The sequence below is a fragment of the Carcharodon carcharias genome, chromosome 14 (assembly GCF_017639515.1).
Source record: "Carcharodon carcharias isolate sCarCar2 chromosome 14, sCarCar2.pri, whole genome shotgun sequence".
Taxonomy (NCBI): domain Eukaryota; kingdom Metazoa; phylum Chordata; class Chondrichthyes; order Lamniformes; family Lamnidae; genus Carcharodon; species Carcharodon carcharias.
Genome location: NC_054480.1, coordinates 147,134,094 through 147,148,168, shown reverse-complemented (window position 1 = coordinate 147,148,168; position 14,075 = coordinate 147,134,094). Strand labels below are relative to the sequence as shown.

General features: G+C 39.2%; 1 protein-coding gene across 10 annotated transcripts in view; it reads right to left on the bottom strand.

Moving 5' to 3' along the window:
* LOC121286814 (transcription factor 4-like) overlaps positions 1-14,075 on the bottom strand; it is a 126,814-nt gene that overhangs the window by 2,446 nt on the left and 110,293 nt on the right. For 7 of the 10 annotated variants that reach the window (XM_041203866.1, XM_041203870.1, XM_041203867.1 and 4 more), the window contains 2 exons: positions 10,272-10,504; positions 614-759 (listed from right to left, as the gene is read on the bottom strand). In XM_041203866.1, the coding sequence (XP_041059800.1) occupies positions 617-759; positions 10,272-10,504 (376 nt within the window). In that variant the 3' untranslated portion in view covers positions 614-616. Of the gene's footprint in view, positions 1-613; positions 760-7,153; positions 7,378-10,271; positions 10,505-14,075 lie in introns of all 10 variants that reach the window. The other 3 variants (XM_041203871.1, XM_041203868.1, XM_041203865.1) reach the window with 2 other exon arrangements.

The window sequence follows — 14,075 nt, the reverse complement described above, 5'->3', positions numbered from 1 at the left end:
TAACACTGACAGTACTACTTTATCAGGGTTAAAAGTATCACCCAATGTTATATTCCAAAGGAGAGAAAATACATTAATTTAAGATATAAAACTCATTTTATAAGAACATGCTTCCTGTTTTTCCTCTTCCTTTAAAGGCAGTGACTCATACTGGAATATTGCTCAAAAGGTACCAATAGATCCCTGGCATTTAATCTAAGGGTGATTTTTTTTGCGTATGAGCCGAGCCAGTAAGTATCAGCAGGATGTGCTGCCAAAAGGTGGTGCTGCCCAATCCTATTATCAACGCACTTTATAGCAGAGGCCACTAGATCGGTCATCAGGATCAAAGAGCCTAGCCAACTTTTTTCCTGCTAACCCCAGAAGACACCAAGGCAAACAGCAGAGTCTGACCACCTGAGATCCACTCTATATCAAGAGTGCAATAGTTACTGCCCTATCAGTGAGCCCTTCAGCAGAAACGTTTATTTAGTGGAGAGCTTAAAGATAAATAAATACATATAATCAGATATTTGAACTGAGTTGTACCTATTTAGATTACTTATAACTTTTATTCAAATGTATTAAAATTGGTTTCCCTCATATTCTAGCTTCTACAGATTGGCATCTTTACCTCCTACATGTGGCTCACTGCATTGTGATTATCTCCCAAACCAGGATGTGCAGCTGAAAGGGGCAGTGGCTGCTCTCCTACTACTGCAGATACCTTCTCCTCTTCCCTTCGCTTAAGGCAAGCAGCTTTAGGATTCAAATTACGTTCTAGAGACAAAACAATACAGAAAGGTTTATAATTTTAAAAAACACAAACCATAATAAAATCGTTAGAAACATCAAGATAGTAATCTTTTGATATATTCTTCATTACAATCCATCTCCTTTCACAAAATTAAAAATGTATAAACGTTCAAATAAAATCCAAAACCTATTAAGAACTGTACACCATAATTGAAATCTTTTCAATGCATTATTCTGCTTCATATAATTTGTGACAGGAAGCAATAAAACTGTTTTAACCTGCACCAAGCATACAATTTGTAAGGAAAAACATGTCAGATCAGTGATTGGTGATACAAAAAAGTGCAGAACATTTCAAAAATGTTTTTAAAGCATATAATTGTTCTTTTATTCAGGACAAAATTATCAGCCCAGATATTGTAGTCAGTAGCAAAGCAACAGTACTTGCTGCTGACCTTGAAGAAAAGCCGCTCAAAGTTCCAGCCATCTCTGTGGCATTGATTTCTTTTCTTTTAATGTTAGTTTGAAACTAGTGCCAAGTAAAGGGGAATCCTCCAGGCATCCAGCAACAGTGATGTCATCAATTGTGGTAAGCAGCTTTGAAGTATTGTCACAAATAGACAATCAGGAAGTAAAATGAACCCACTAACCCTCGGTTTTTACAGATTTCACATTATTAATGATTGGAGCCTTTACATTAGCTGAAATATCAAACTTTAAAAATAATAAAAACTTGGAATTTTTATCACAATGGAAAAATCTGGCATTACAAAGAGAAAATTAGTTTTGCAAAGCCAAAGAGATTCTTCAGCAATAGTTATGACTTAGCGATGCTATTAAAAATGCAGTTACACTTCATTAGCAAGGGGTAACTTTTTAAAGGGGGCTTTTAAAACAGTAATATTACAGAGTAAAAGGGGAGGTTCTATTAATTTACTGACCTCTAACTGATTGCAGTCTATAGTGATGTCAGCAGAACACCCGACAGAGAAGTGGAGAATCACTGACAGCATTGAACTGTGTAAGCACAGATTTCAGATGTTGTTGTCAACTTCAAAGGAGTTATGATGACAAACACTGATAGTATTGCCATCATTACTACTACAATATCTTGGCCATTTGTGAAAGAGTAACCCAAAAATCACAACACAAACCATTTGTTATTTCCTGAAACTATCTTTACAATCCATTTGTTGGATTGAAAATGTTTTTCCAGCAGTTTATATATAATCTATTTAAATGCTGCACCTCAGATTAAACACTACTCTTCATTAACACTCTCACATATCCAATCGATTCACTCAAAGCCTTCTAAATGCTTTAATGGAAAAGGAACTGAACCTTTCTTTCCAAGTATAGTTTCAATGGCACAGGCAGGCCACTGTATGTAATCATAAATTTTCATTTTAAGTAGGAATCCAGAAAATTACTTTGGCAACAGTAGGAGATAATGCATGTCAGGCAGGTTGAATCCGACAACTGATGCCGATGGATACATTTTGCTGCAAGGGTCTCCAGATAATTATCAGAAGCAGGGACTTCAGAGTTAGGAAATGGAAAACCAAATACACAGCTCTGAACAGCTAAGTGATCCCACAACCAAAAGGTAAGATCAAAGCTCTGAGGTCCTGCCACATCCAGTTGTGAATCATGGACAATTAAGCAAATAACAAGAGGAAGAGGTTCCATGAACCATACCCATTCTCAATGATGGGGAAGTCCAGCACATCAATGCAAAAGACAAGATTGAAGAATTGCAACCATCTTCAGCCAAAAAAAAAGCCAAATAGATGATCCACCTCAGCCTTTTCCCAAGGTCCCCACCATCACAGAGGACAGTCTTCAACTAATTTTCTTCACTCCATATGCTATCTAGACATGGCTTGAGTGCATTAGCTACAGCAGAGCCAAGGCTCTGGGCCTCAAAAACATATCCAATCTGTAGCGTTGAAGGCTTGTGGCTCCAGAACGAGCTGAGCTGCTGGCCAGGCTATTGCAGTACAGTTACAATTAATGGTATCTGCTTAACAAAGTGGAAAAGTGTTCACTACGTTCTGCCCAAAAAAGGTAGGACGAATATAATCTGACCAATAATCATCCCAGTACAAGTAAAGGAAGGTGAAAGTAGTACTGCTATCAAGCAACACTTAATAAACTGCTCAATGATGCTCAGTGTTCTGCTGGACTTACTCAGCTTCAGAGCTCATTACAATGTTGGTCCAAACATATACAAAAAAGAGTAGAGTTCCAGAGGTGAAGTTATAGTAACTGCCCTTGACATCAAGGCAGCATTTCATCTGGTGTGGCATCAAGGGACCTGAGTAAAATTGAAATCAATGAGAATCAGGTGGAAAATTCTCCTTTGGCTGCTGTCATACCTAGCACAAAGGAAGATGGTTGTGGCCATTGGAAGCCAATCAGCCTAGGACATCACTGCAGAAATTCCTCAGGGCAGAGTCATAGATTCAACCACCTTCAGCTGCTTCATCAATAGGCTTTCCTCCATCATAAGGTCAGAAGTGAGACGTTTGCTGATGATTGCAGTGTTCAGTTCCATTTGCACCTCCTCAGGTAATGAAGCAGTCCATGCCTGCATTCAACATGATCTGGACAATCTTCAGGCTTGAGCTGATAAAGGGCAAGTAACATTCATGCTTCAAGTCCTAGACAATGGCCACTTCTAGAAAGTCTATCAACCTTTCCTAAAACAACCTTACCAATCACCCACCAACATCATCCTGGAGTCACCACTGACCAGAAACTTAATTCAGCTAGCCACATAAATACTGTGGCTACAAGAGGAGGTCAGACGTTGGGTAATCTGTACAGACTCCCCTCACGACTCCACAAAGCCTATCCAGCATCTACAAGGCACAAATCAAGAGTGTGAGATGAAATAATAAGATCATAAGAGGTAGGAGCAGAAGGAGGCCATTCGGCCCATTGAGTCTGCTCCACCATTCAATGAGATCATGGCTGATCTGATAATCCTCAACTCCACTTTCCAGCCTTCTCCCCATAACTTTTGATTCCCTTACTGATTAAAAATCTGTCTGCCTTGAATATACTTAATGACCCAGTTTCTATAGCCCTCTGCGGTAAAGAACTCCACAGACTAAACTACCCTCAGAAGAAATTCCTCCTCATCTGTTTTAAATGGACACCCCCTTACTCTGAGATTATGCTGGCTGGTCCTAGACTCTCCCACAAGGGGAAACAACCTCTCAGCTTCTACCCGGTCAAGCCCCCTAAGAATCTTATATGTTTCAATAAGGTCACCTCTCATCCTCCTAAACTCCAATGAGTACAGGTCCAACCTATTCAACCTCTCCTCATAAGAAAATCCCTCCATAACCAGAATCAATCTAGTGAACCTTCTCTGGACTATCTTCAATGCCAGTATATCTTTCCTTAGATAAGGGGACCAAAACTGTTCACAGTATTCTAGGTATGGCCTAACTAGTGCCTTGTATAGTTTTAACAAGACTTCCCTATTTTTATACTCCATTCCCTTTGAAATAAAGGCCAACATTCCAAACACCTCCCCTATTACCTGTTGAACTTGTATGCTAGCTTTTTGGGATTCATGCACTAGGACTCCCAAATCCCTCTGTGCTGCAGCTTTCTGCAGTCTTTCTCCATTTAAATAATATTCAGCTTTTCTATTCTTCCTTCCGACGTGCATAACCTCATATTTTTCTACATTATATTCCATCTGCCACTTTTTTTGTCCATTCACTTAACCTGTCCATATCCCTCTGTAGACTCCTTGTGTCATCCTCACCTCTTGCCCTTCCCACCTGTTTTTGTATCATCCAAGAATCTGGCGATAGTAAATTCACTTCCCTCATCTAAGTCATTAAGATATATTGTAAATATCTGTGGCCCCAGCACTGATCCCTATATAGCACTCCACTAGTTACAGGTTGCCATCCTGAAAATGCCCCCCTTATCCCAACTCTGTTTTCTATTAGTTAGACAATCCTCTATCCATGCTACTCCTCATTTGCCTGGATGAGTGCAGCTCCAACAACAGTCAAGAAGTTTGATACCATCCCTGACAAAGCACCCACTTGATCAGCAGCCCATCATTGGCACACCATGTCTGCAGTGCGTACTATTTACAATATGCATTGCAACATCTTGCCAAAGCTTCTTTGGCAGCAGCTTCCAAACCTGCAACCTCTATCTTGCAGAGGGTCAGGCAACAGGCACATGGGGTCACAACATCTCAGGGTTCCCCTCCAAAACTCTCACCAGACCTACTTCAAAATATATCGCTACTGGATCAAAATCCTGGAAGTTCCTGCCCAACAGCACTGTTGGTCTTCCACACAATTCAAGAAGGCAGCTCACTACCATCTTTGCAAAGGCAATAGGGATGGGCAATTGCTAGTGATGCCCACATCCTGTGAATGAATAAAAATGAAATAAACCCATCTCAGGCCAGGGATATAACTCAGATTCTTTTCTACTTGTATGGTTTAATACCATACCACAAAGTTCATCTATCTATTGCACAATCAGGAAGGAATACTTATTTTTTTTTTTACATAGATACACTTTCATAACAATATTTGATGAGCTGAACGAAGCAATTCTGTATTCTGTCTTGGTAGGAGCAGTACAACCCCGGTATTTCAATGGTGCAGGAGTGCGGTGCAGTGTTGAAACATTTCATAAGCTATTTCTAAATATGGTGAGTAAATGAAAAATTAATAAGTATAACAATCCTAGAAAATAAATAACCTCAGAGATTACTCCATTATGTGCAGTGCATATGATGCTTTTCACAGTGGTCTTCAGTATATTGTGTTTTCAAAGCCAGCATTTGTTGCCCATCCCTAATTGCCCAGAACAGAAAATTCCAGAGGACAGTTAAGAGTCAACCACATTGATGTGATTCTGGAGTCACATGTAGGCCAGACCAGGTAAGGGCAGCAGATTTCCTTCCCTATAAAAGACATGAGTGAACCAGAGTCTTGACAACAATCGATGATAGTTTTGTGGTCACTATTACCGAGGCTAGCTTATATTCCAGATTTATTAATTGCATTTAAATTCCATGAGCTGTCTTGGTGGGATTTAAACCCATGTCCCCAGAGCATTGGCCTGGGCCTCTGATTACTAGCATAGTGACATTACCATTATGCCATCAACTCCCGCTGAATTGTGAATGTAATTTTGGTACTGATCCTCCATTCTAGAATGCTCCCATTGTAAAGTCATAATTTTAGAAGTGTTTCTTTCAACTTAACTTAGCGTGTGCGTGGAGATCAGATGAAGGCAAAACTGAATCTGGCCAAGTTCAGGTTCAGATAGGTTGAAATATTCGAAGATCGTTTCCAGAAGTGCCAGCATACTCCAGTATAAATCATCACTCTGGGAAGAAGTAGAGGGGAATTGCTCCTGGCTAGGTCCTGGTTCCTTCTCAAACTACAACCAAGCACGTACCCTTCCCCCACTTCAAATTCAGATAATTTTAAGTTGAGCAGAGAAAGCATGTTAACACAGTGCATTTGCTTTACTGGTTGGGTACAGGAAGGAGAACAGCATTAAGATTTTCCGCACACAAAAGCAAACAATTTTTGTGCTGCACGTGATCTTAAGTTCTGCACCCACACTGTGCTAATCGGATTGAGACCGACTGGTGAAGTTAAAATTGCTTTCTTTGCTGGCGTTTACTGACTTAGCTCAGAGTCAACACGACACCAACCCCCTACTGGTGTCCCAGCTATCCCTATTTATAGGTGTACAAATGCCCATCACCTGTTCACCAATGTAATTGCCACTAAACCTTAATGCAATTAATAACACATAGACACACTATGTTGAAATAGAGTTCATCGATCCCAGGAATACTTCACCTTTGTTAGTCTTCCGATTTCAAAAAATCCAAGCTTGGTATTATCCATCACTACTTCCTGTATTTACCTTGCTTTCTCCCCTACTCCTACTCCCCCCCCCCAATTTTGGTGGTGTCTTGCATTCTAGCCCTTGGCCCTACACCTTAAGTTTCCAAATTGAAAAGAAAGTCTAATTGGTTACTCAAGCATTTTGTCTACATGACAGTTAAATGTTCAAAAGTGAGATTTACTGTAACAGATTTTAGCAAATGACTAGCCTCAATTCATAACCAAGTACTGAATTTAAAAAGTGCATGTGCACCTGTACAAACTCTACAATTCCAGACTTACCAAAGTTCATGAAATTAGAATGAAGTGAGAAAAGGGTTTTATAAAAGTGTACTACAAAAAAAAATCAAACTTGATTAAACTTAATTCACAGATATATTTCTAAAGGTTAGGTTACTAGTTCCAATTACTAGAAAGGTTCTTGGTGGTAATCAATCAGTACAACACATTTAAAACGGCAGGAAAAGTTTGCTCTCCATACAAAATTAGTTACTGTACACTACCTCGTACTTGCTGTTCAAGGCAGAGAATGACCTGGACGGCCTGCTGCAGGATGATCAGTTTGGTTTGAGCTTTATCAGTTTTTAAGTGCATCTGACACATGCGGCCCAACTCTTTGAAAGCCTCATTAATGTCTCTGACGCGAATTCGCTCCCTCAAATTATTTGCCATTCGCCTTTCACGGTCCTTCATCTCTTTTTCTTCACCTGTAAAGCCTTCATCAGTACTGCAGAGTTCACAGTGCCAACAGGTGTTAGTTCGGGATGGCAATTTTAAAGCTGTTGTAATCCTTTTGCAGGCACATAATGATATGAATGCTATCAAACCTATCCAATAAAATGCACCTTTATGTAGCTTCAGGTTTAAAGCTTCATAAGGTGGTCAAACGTGTTTTAAAAAAATTTCTGAACTTGTTAACTTTAATGGAGTGAGATGCCAAAGTAATGCATACAAATGTGGTCAATGGATATAATTAAGGAAGCCAACAAAAGGATACACTGCCTTTTAATATTTGAAGCAATAAACTGTCACACCCAGAGCAAACTGCTAGATGAGATAGGTACGGGAGATTATATAACCTTAAGGAGTTGCCAGGTTATGTCTCAGACCTAACTACATATCTTTATAAATTTACAAGAGCAGCTGTTGTATATTGCTTAATTTATTTCCATAATCGTTCAGATTCTTTTGCAAGGGTTGGAATCAATCCAGAATGAGTGCACATTTTGTAAACTGAAAATAAATGTACAAAATTAAGTAGCACTCAGACTTAAATTCTCCCCAAATTAAAGGCAATTTACTTACAGCTGCATCTTCATTTTTAAAAACTGCTCTTAATAATTATGTCCAATTCCTCATGTGTCGAATTATTGTCAAATTTGGCTTTTCTGTTTTTATTACAGGACCTTCAAACTTGATTTTTAGTTGCCAAAATTAGTTCTTCCATTGCAATAGCTAAAACAAACCAGCATCCCAGAAAGTCCAAAATTTCCAACAACTCGATCTAACTTTATAAATCCAAGAACCATTTCCTTAATCTGTATTGACACCTTGCGGCGGTACTAGCCAATTCATTCCTCTTGATCCTTTTTTGTCTTTCAAACTCAACTACTTTGTATTGCTGGATTTTTCTTTCAACATAGCTCTTTACTCTTTGTATTCATGTTCCCTTTCTCCCACCCCCCGCCATCCCCACTATCTTTCCTTGATCATTTTTGTATTATCCATTATAATTTTGTAATGGCTGTCTGCTATTTACCTCGTGTGCAAAGTGAGGCCAACTAGGAATTATATCTCACCTTTAATACTTGGGGTATTACAGGAAACTTGAGGCATGTTTTTGTAATTTAGACAGGGGCTGGTTAGGTCAAAACTCCAATAAATTGGTTAGTTGTACAAACCTAACACTTTAGAGAACCAGAACCCCAGGTAAATCAGAACTTGGAACTATTGTAGTTATCAGTAATAAAATCAGAGTTGCCAGACATGTCAGATTGAATAATTCTTACATCTTGTATCAATTTCCTGCTTTGAACACTGCCAAGCAGCAAGTACGAGGTCAGAATGGAACCAGTGAGTAGCCACAGCTTGGGACCATCCAAGCCAAGAACAAGAAAGCAGAAAACGTGTTACGGAAATTAGACAAAAGAACATGACTAAGAGCAAAAGCTGGCTGTGTGGAAACACTCCCGAATCCAAGTTTGTATAGCGAACTGCAAAGTAAATGTTAAACTGCACAAGTATGCCAGGATGTCCACACATGGCATGCACTTAATTTGGAGAGCTGGAGAGGAGATAAGAAGAACACAGAAGCAAGGTGCAAGGCTAGGTGGATAGAAAATATTCTCCAGATTCAGAACACCTCTAAAAAGGTGCAACAGAAATACTAAAATACATAGCAATTAAGCAAAGATGGTTAGGAGTACCCAGGATTCCAGGTTACCCTTCAGGCAACCTTCAAAGCACTGAGGCTGAATGCAATTCAATTATATGGACTACAATTATCACGCAGTCATTCCTTTCCTGGTTTTAGTCTTGGAATTTCACAGGTTTTATAAATGTTTGAGAACTGATGAAAGGTGTGTTAATTTAGCTAGAAGAGTAATTAACAATTACTGCTCTTCAAAATTAGGCTCAACATATGTACAGCCACATATGAATGTGGCCAATTGTGATATAGAAGGTAAATTCAGTCAGATTTTTTTAAAGTAGGGGCAGAGAAAAGAGATCAAAAAGTTGTGCCCAGATTGTTCACAACTTGCAGTAATGCTCTATTTTGCAGGAGGAAATGTTCACACTGCGCAGCTGGAAGTAATGTCCAACATAGGGTTACGGATTCAGCAAATGCATGAAGGACACCATGAGGCATCTTCTCTTCTTCTCCAATGTCCTTTTTTCTTTCCCCTCCTCATTTGAAGGTGGTGACTCTTATGTGTCAGTAGGCCTTTGGTAACTTGCCCAAATGCCTATCTTATTGTGGAAGGCCAATTGACTACGTTTCATCAGTCGGGCCCCAAACCTTTGCTCTCAGAATTTCCAGGTGTGCGCGCGTGTGTGTAAAGCAGCAATCAGGTATAGGACCTCTCCCTTCACTAGTCCAAGGGCACCGAGGTGAACTGTGGTGCCCTTGCTGCTGCCTCAGTTAGGATCTGTTAATTGGGAATGAAACCTGCAGCCTTCATGTGTATGCTACACCAAGAGGTGTACTCAGCAGGTGTGAATTTTTGGCAAATGAGTTTTGAACTGCCATCAGTCTGGGGCAAATTTTTATATAGTCATTGTGTTCCCCCAAAATTAAGCTGGGTAAAACTTCTGGGCCAGGCATGCCTGCACGTACAGTTTCATAAACTGTATTAAAAGCAGACGCCTTAAGCTCATGCCATCCTTCACCATTTAAGTAGTTAAGGAAAGCACAAATGTGAAACTGAATCATAATTTTATATTTAATTTGTTGTGAAATAAAATGCTAGGATAAATGGCATGCAATGCATGCAAGTGCTAGAGTTGTGTAAAACAGAATCGACATCTTCAGGATAAATGGGAAAGATAAGCCTTTAGGCATGTTGTATTTCACAAGTACAGACAGCCCCATGCCAGTTGATATCACTACGACCAACTGACCTCTGACTTGTTGTTCCAAGTTGAGAATGACTGACACAGCCTGGTGGAGAATAAGCAGTTTTGTCTGTGGCTTGTCACTGTTAAGGTGGAGTTGACACATGCGTCCAAGTTCCTTGAAGGCCTCATTGATGTCACGCACACGAAGGCGTTCACGAGCATTATTAGCTACTCTCCTCTCCCGCTCCCTCTCTGCCTTTTGCTCTGGGGGGAGGTGTTCATCATCATCTTGACTACTGACCAAAATATAATGAAAACATTCCTCAAGTACAAAATAACAAGTGCAAGTTGTTGAGGCAGACACATGCTTAATTTCAAATATTTGAACTCAACAAAAGCATTGACTACTAATCACTTTAATATACTAAGCTATTTTAATGTTCACACATAATTTTGAAGGCTGCAACTTGATAAGCAATGCAGTAAAAAATATGGCTCACTTTTACCTTACATAAAAAATCATTTAATAGGCACTGATAAAAGCTATTACCCACATAGTAAATTAAATTACTTTTTGAACAAAGAACTCCATACATTATGGTTCATGTCATTAAATCTTAAACTTTTCTTAATAATTGTGCACTTCACCTGCATATAAGCATGGGCAACATAAATTTGTGGAACATTTTGATACATCTGCAAGACATTTCATCTGTACTTAAATATGTTCCTTTGTCACATGACCTGGGTTTGGTACATTGGGTAAGAAACAACATACTTAATTGGAAGTTTAAGTGGATACGGTTAATTTTATTCCAAAAGTTTTTGTTCAAAAGCCAACTTTCACATTTCTATTTTTGGGAGATCTGAGATTTCTGATTGATCTTAAATTTCAATTTCAACTCTATAGTGATATAAGAATTTGTAATTCTCCATAACCACGTTAGAAATTTCACAATATTCCAAAACTGGAACTAAAGGGACAACTCTTTCAAAGAAGCAACACAGGCATTAGAGGCTGAATGGCCTTGTTCTGTGCTGTATCATTCTATAACTGCCCTGACAGAATGCAAACAGACAAGGTATATCTACCACCCCAAATAAGGCTGACAAACCCTGACCAGTGAAATGCAACAGCTCCACAGATAAGATATTTACCATAAACTCCATATCAAATTGGGATTGAAGCAATGCTGTGCAAGATCTGAGCTTCAAATCCCAAATTACTGGGCATGCCGATTACTTAACTTTTCAGATTACCTTTCAAGAAGCTGGGATCCCACTAGATATTTAGTTTTATTTCATACATTTTATTGGGAAGCATTCCAGTGTTATTGGAACCCCAGCAAGCTAGCCGATTGACCCATTGACTATTGCAAATAAGGAAATGACACACAGACCCTAATGCAGCATTGGATGTGCTGGAACCAATGGACAAACAATTTTCACTTGACATTAAAATTAAATATGAGTGTTTTCCATGGCATTAGGAGGACCTTAAGAGTTTGGGACATTTTACCGTGTTAAAAGGTGCTACCACATGGACTGCAGCGGTTCAAGGCGGCAGTTCACCACCACCTTCTCAAGGGAAACTCGGGATGGACAATAAATGCTAGCCCAGCCAGCAAAGCCCACATCTTGTGAATGAATAAAAAAAAAAAGCAACTTGTTGTAGCACTGAAAATATGAACACCTTGACCATTTGCCATGTGCCTCATGAGGAGTCTTCAAATCGAAGCTTGGAGGAGCACTCTGCCCGATTGGCCCCGCAACTGAGTTAACAGCTGCTACACCAATTTGACTTTCTCTTGAAGAGTCAATTTCTGCTACCGGACCATGCCACTGCTCAAAGTATCTGTGGTGACATTCTATGATCTGTAAGGTTAAAGGAATGAAGTTCCAATGGAGCAAATGTAATATCTACATGATGTTGAAGCACTGGGGTTGAAAAGGAGTCCTTTCCATTAAAACACACCTCAATTACAGCAACGTAATTCCTTCAGATTCCAATTTGATTGTAAATCCGTTCTTCAAATATCACAGTGCTTGGAGTTTAAGATGGTCACTGTGGCACAACAGGGCTGGGGAATTCCCCCTCCTCCACCCCCCCAATCCCCTGGAAGTCATGTCAGAACTGCTTTCACACTCTGCTGCCAGTTCTATATATTCTTCAGCATCAATAAGACGTGCTCCTCCCTTATAAAAAATGCATTACCCACAGCTTTGCCTTCAGTTTGAAAGCAAATCATGAAACTGTAAACCAACTGTCTCTGCTGATTAAGATGCCTTGGGCTGTAAGACAACTGAAAAGGCACTGCACAAAATGTAATACTGTCCATACTGACATGAGTAAATAAAGTCATCACAGCACCAATGTGTGCTTGATCCTCTGACCTTAAACCCTTTTTGGATGAGATCTCTCTGGATTAAACATCAAGTAAAATTAGTGTATTCTCTTTTGAAAGTCAATATACACAAAATCAACTCCAGTACCCTCATCTATGCTCTCCATTATTTCATCAAAAAACTCAATCGTTAGTCAAAAATGACTTGACTTTAACAAGTCGGTGCTGACTTTCATTTACTAGCTCATATTTTCCAAATGCTAATTAATTTGACCCAGTTTATTCTCGTGATTGGGGAGAAAACATTAATATGGCTCCAAAACAGTCCAAGTCTTAAAAGGACAATGTTGCAATACTTCCCCATACCCTACAGATGGCAGTTTAAATTGTTGACGTGTGAAAGTTGATTTAATGAAGAAAGTGGAAATATTTCAGTGCCACATGGCAGTCAAAGGCAAAATTGCATTTAGTTTAATTCATATTGAAAAGCAAAACATTTCCTACTTAAAATGAGTAGTTAGGCAACATTGTGGTCTTGCCTAGTAATATTACTGCTCCCTTATACTTAACATTCTGGAAGCAGTAGTACATAGCTGTTAAATCAAGTTTATTTTCAATGAAATGGACAGGCCGTCATGTACAATCTTTCACCCCATGGAAATTATACTATAAATCATCACTGGGCATGACCACATGTTGCTTGGCTATTCTCACTAGTGATATTGGGGTTTCACGTGGAAGACTTGCATTTATATAGCGTCTTTGACAACCACAGAATGTCTTAAAGCATTTTATAACTAATGCACCACTTTATACTGAGTGATGTCAGAGGTGGAAATAGGCACTTCTGGTGATGAGGAAGTGGTTTGGATCCACACAAAATTTTGACATTCAATCTGTGTATGCAATGCTCATTAATTGCAAAGCTCCAGCTGAGTTAGACAAAGAGAAAGAGCTCAGTTTGCCAAGTCCTTGCTTGAAGATCAGCTAGTTTAAAGTGTTCCATTTGCTTGCCAGATTTTTACAAATTGAGCTCTTGCGCTACACAGCTAGAGTTTTATAATTCTGAAGTAATCGAGCAATGACTGAATTCAGAAATTTGGAATTAAACAGAATCATAAATATCCCTTGTGTGCAACTGAAGGAACCTAATGTAGATCCACTCCAAAAACGATAATGGAACAGGGAGAATGAAAAGTCATAAGATCTGCGACTCTCATACCAGCTAAGATTTAGAATTCAGATATCAAACTGAGGAATACTGGGTATATAATCTGCCAAGTCAACACTAACTATTCAACAAGTCACTGGGGAGTACAGACACAATGAGTAAGAAGTACCTACCATTTCACTGGTAAGAATGCAAAATTAACACCTTTCATGAATCTGCAATGATTTTTTAAAAAATGGCTCTACTGGGAGTGGTATGACGTTTTATATACACGCACGACCTTGCAGAAGTGGTGTAAGTGTCACTTTATTTTCTGTGACAATTTCCACATCAAACTTTGTTGACAGCATC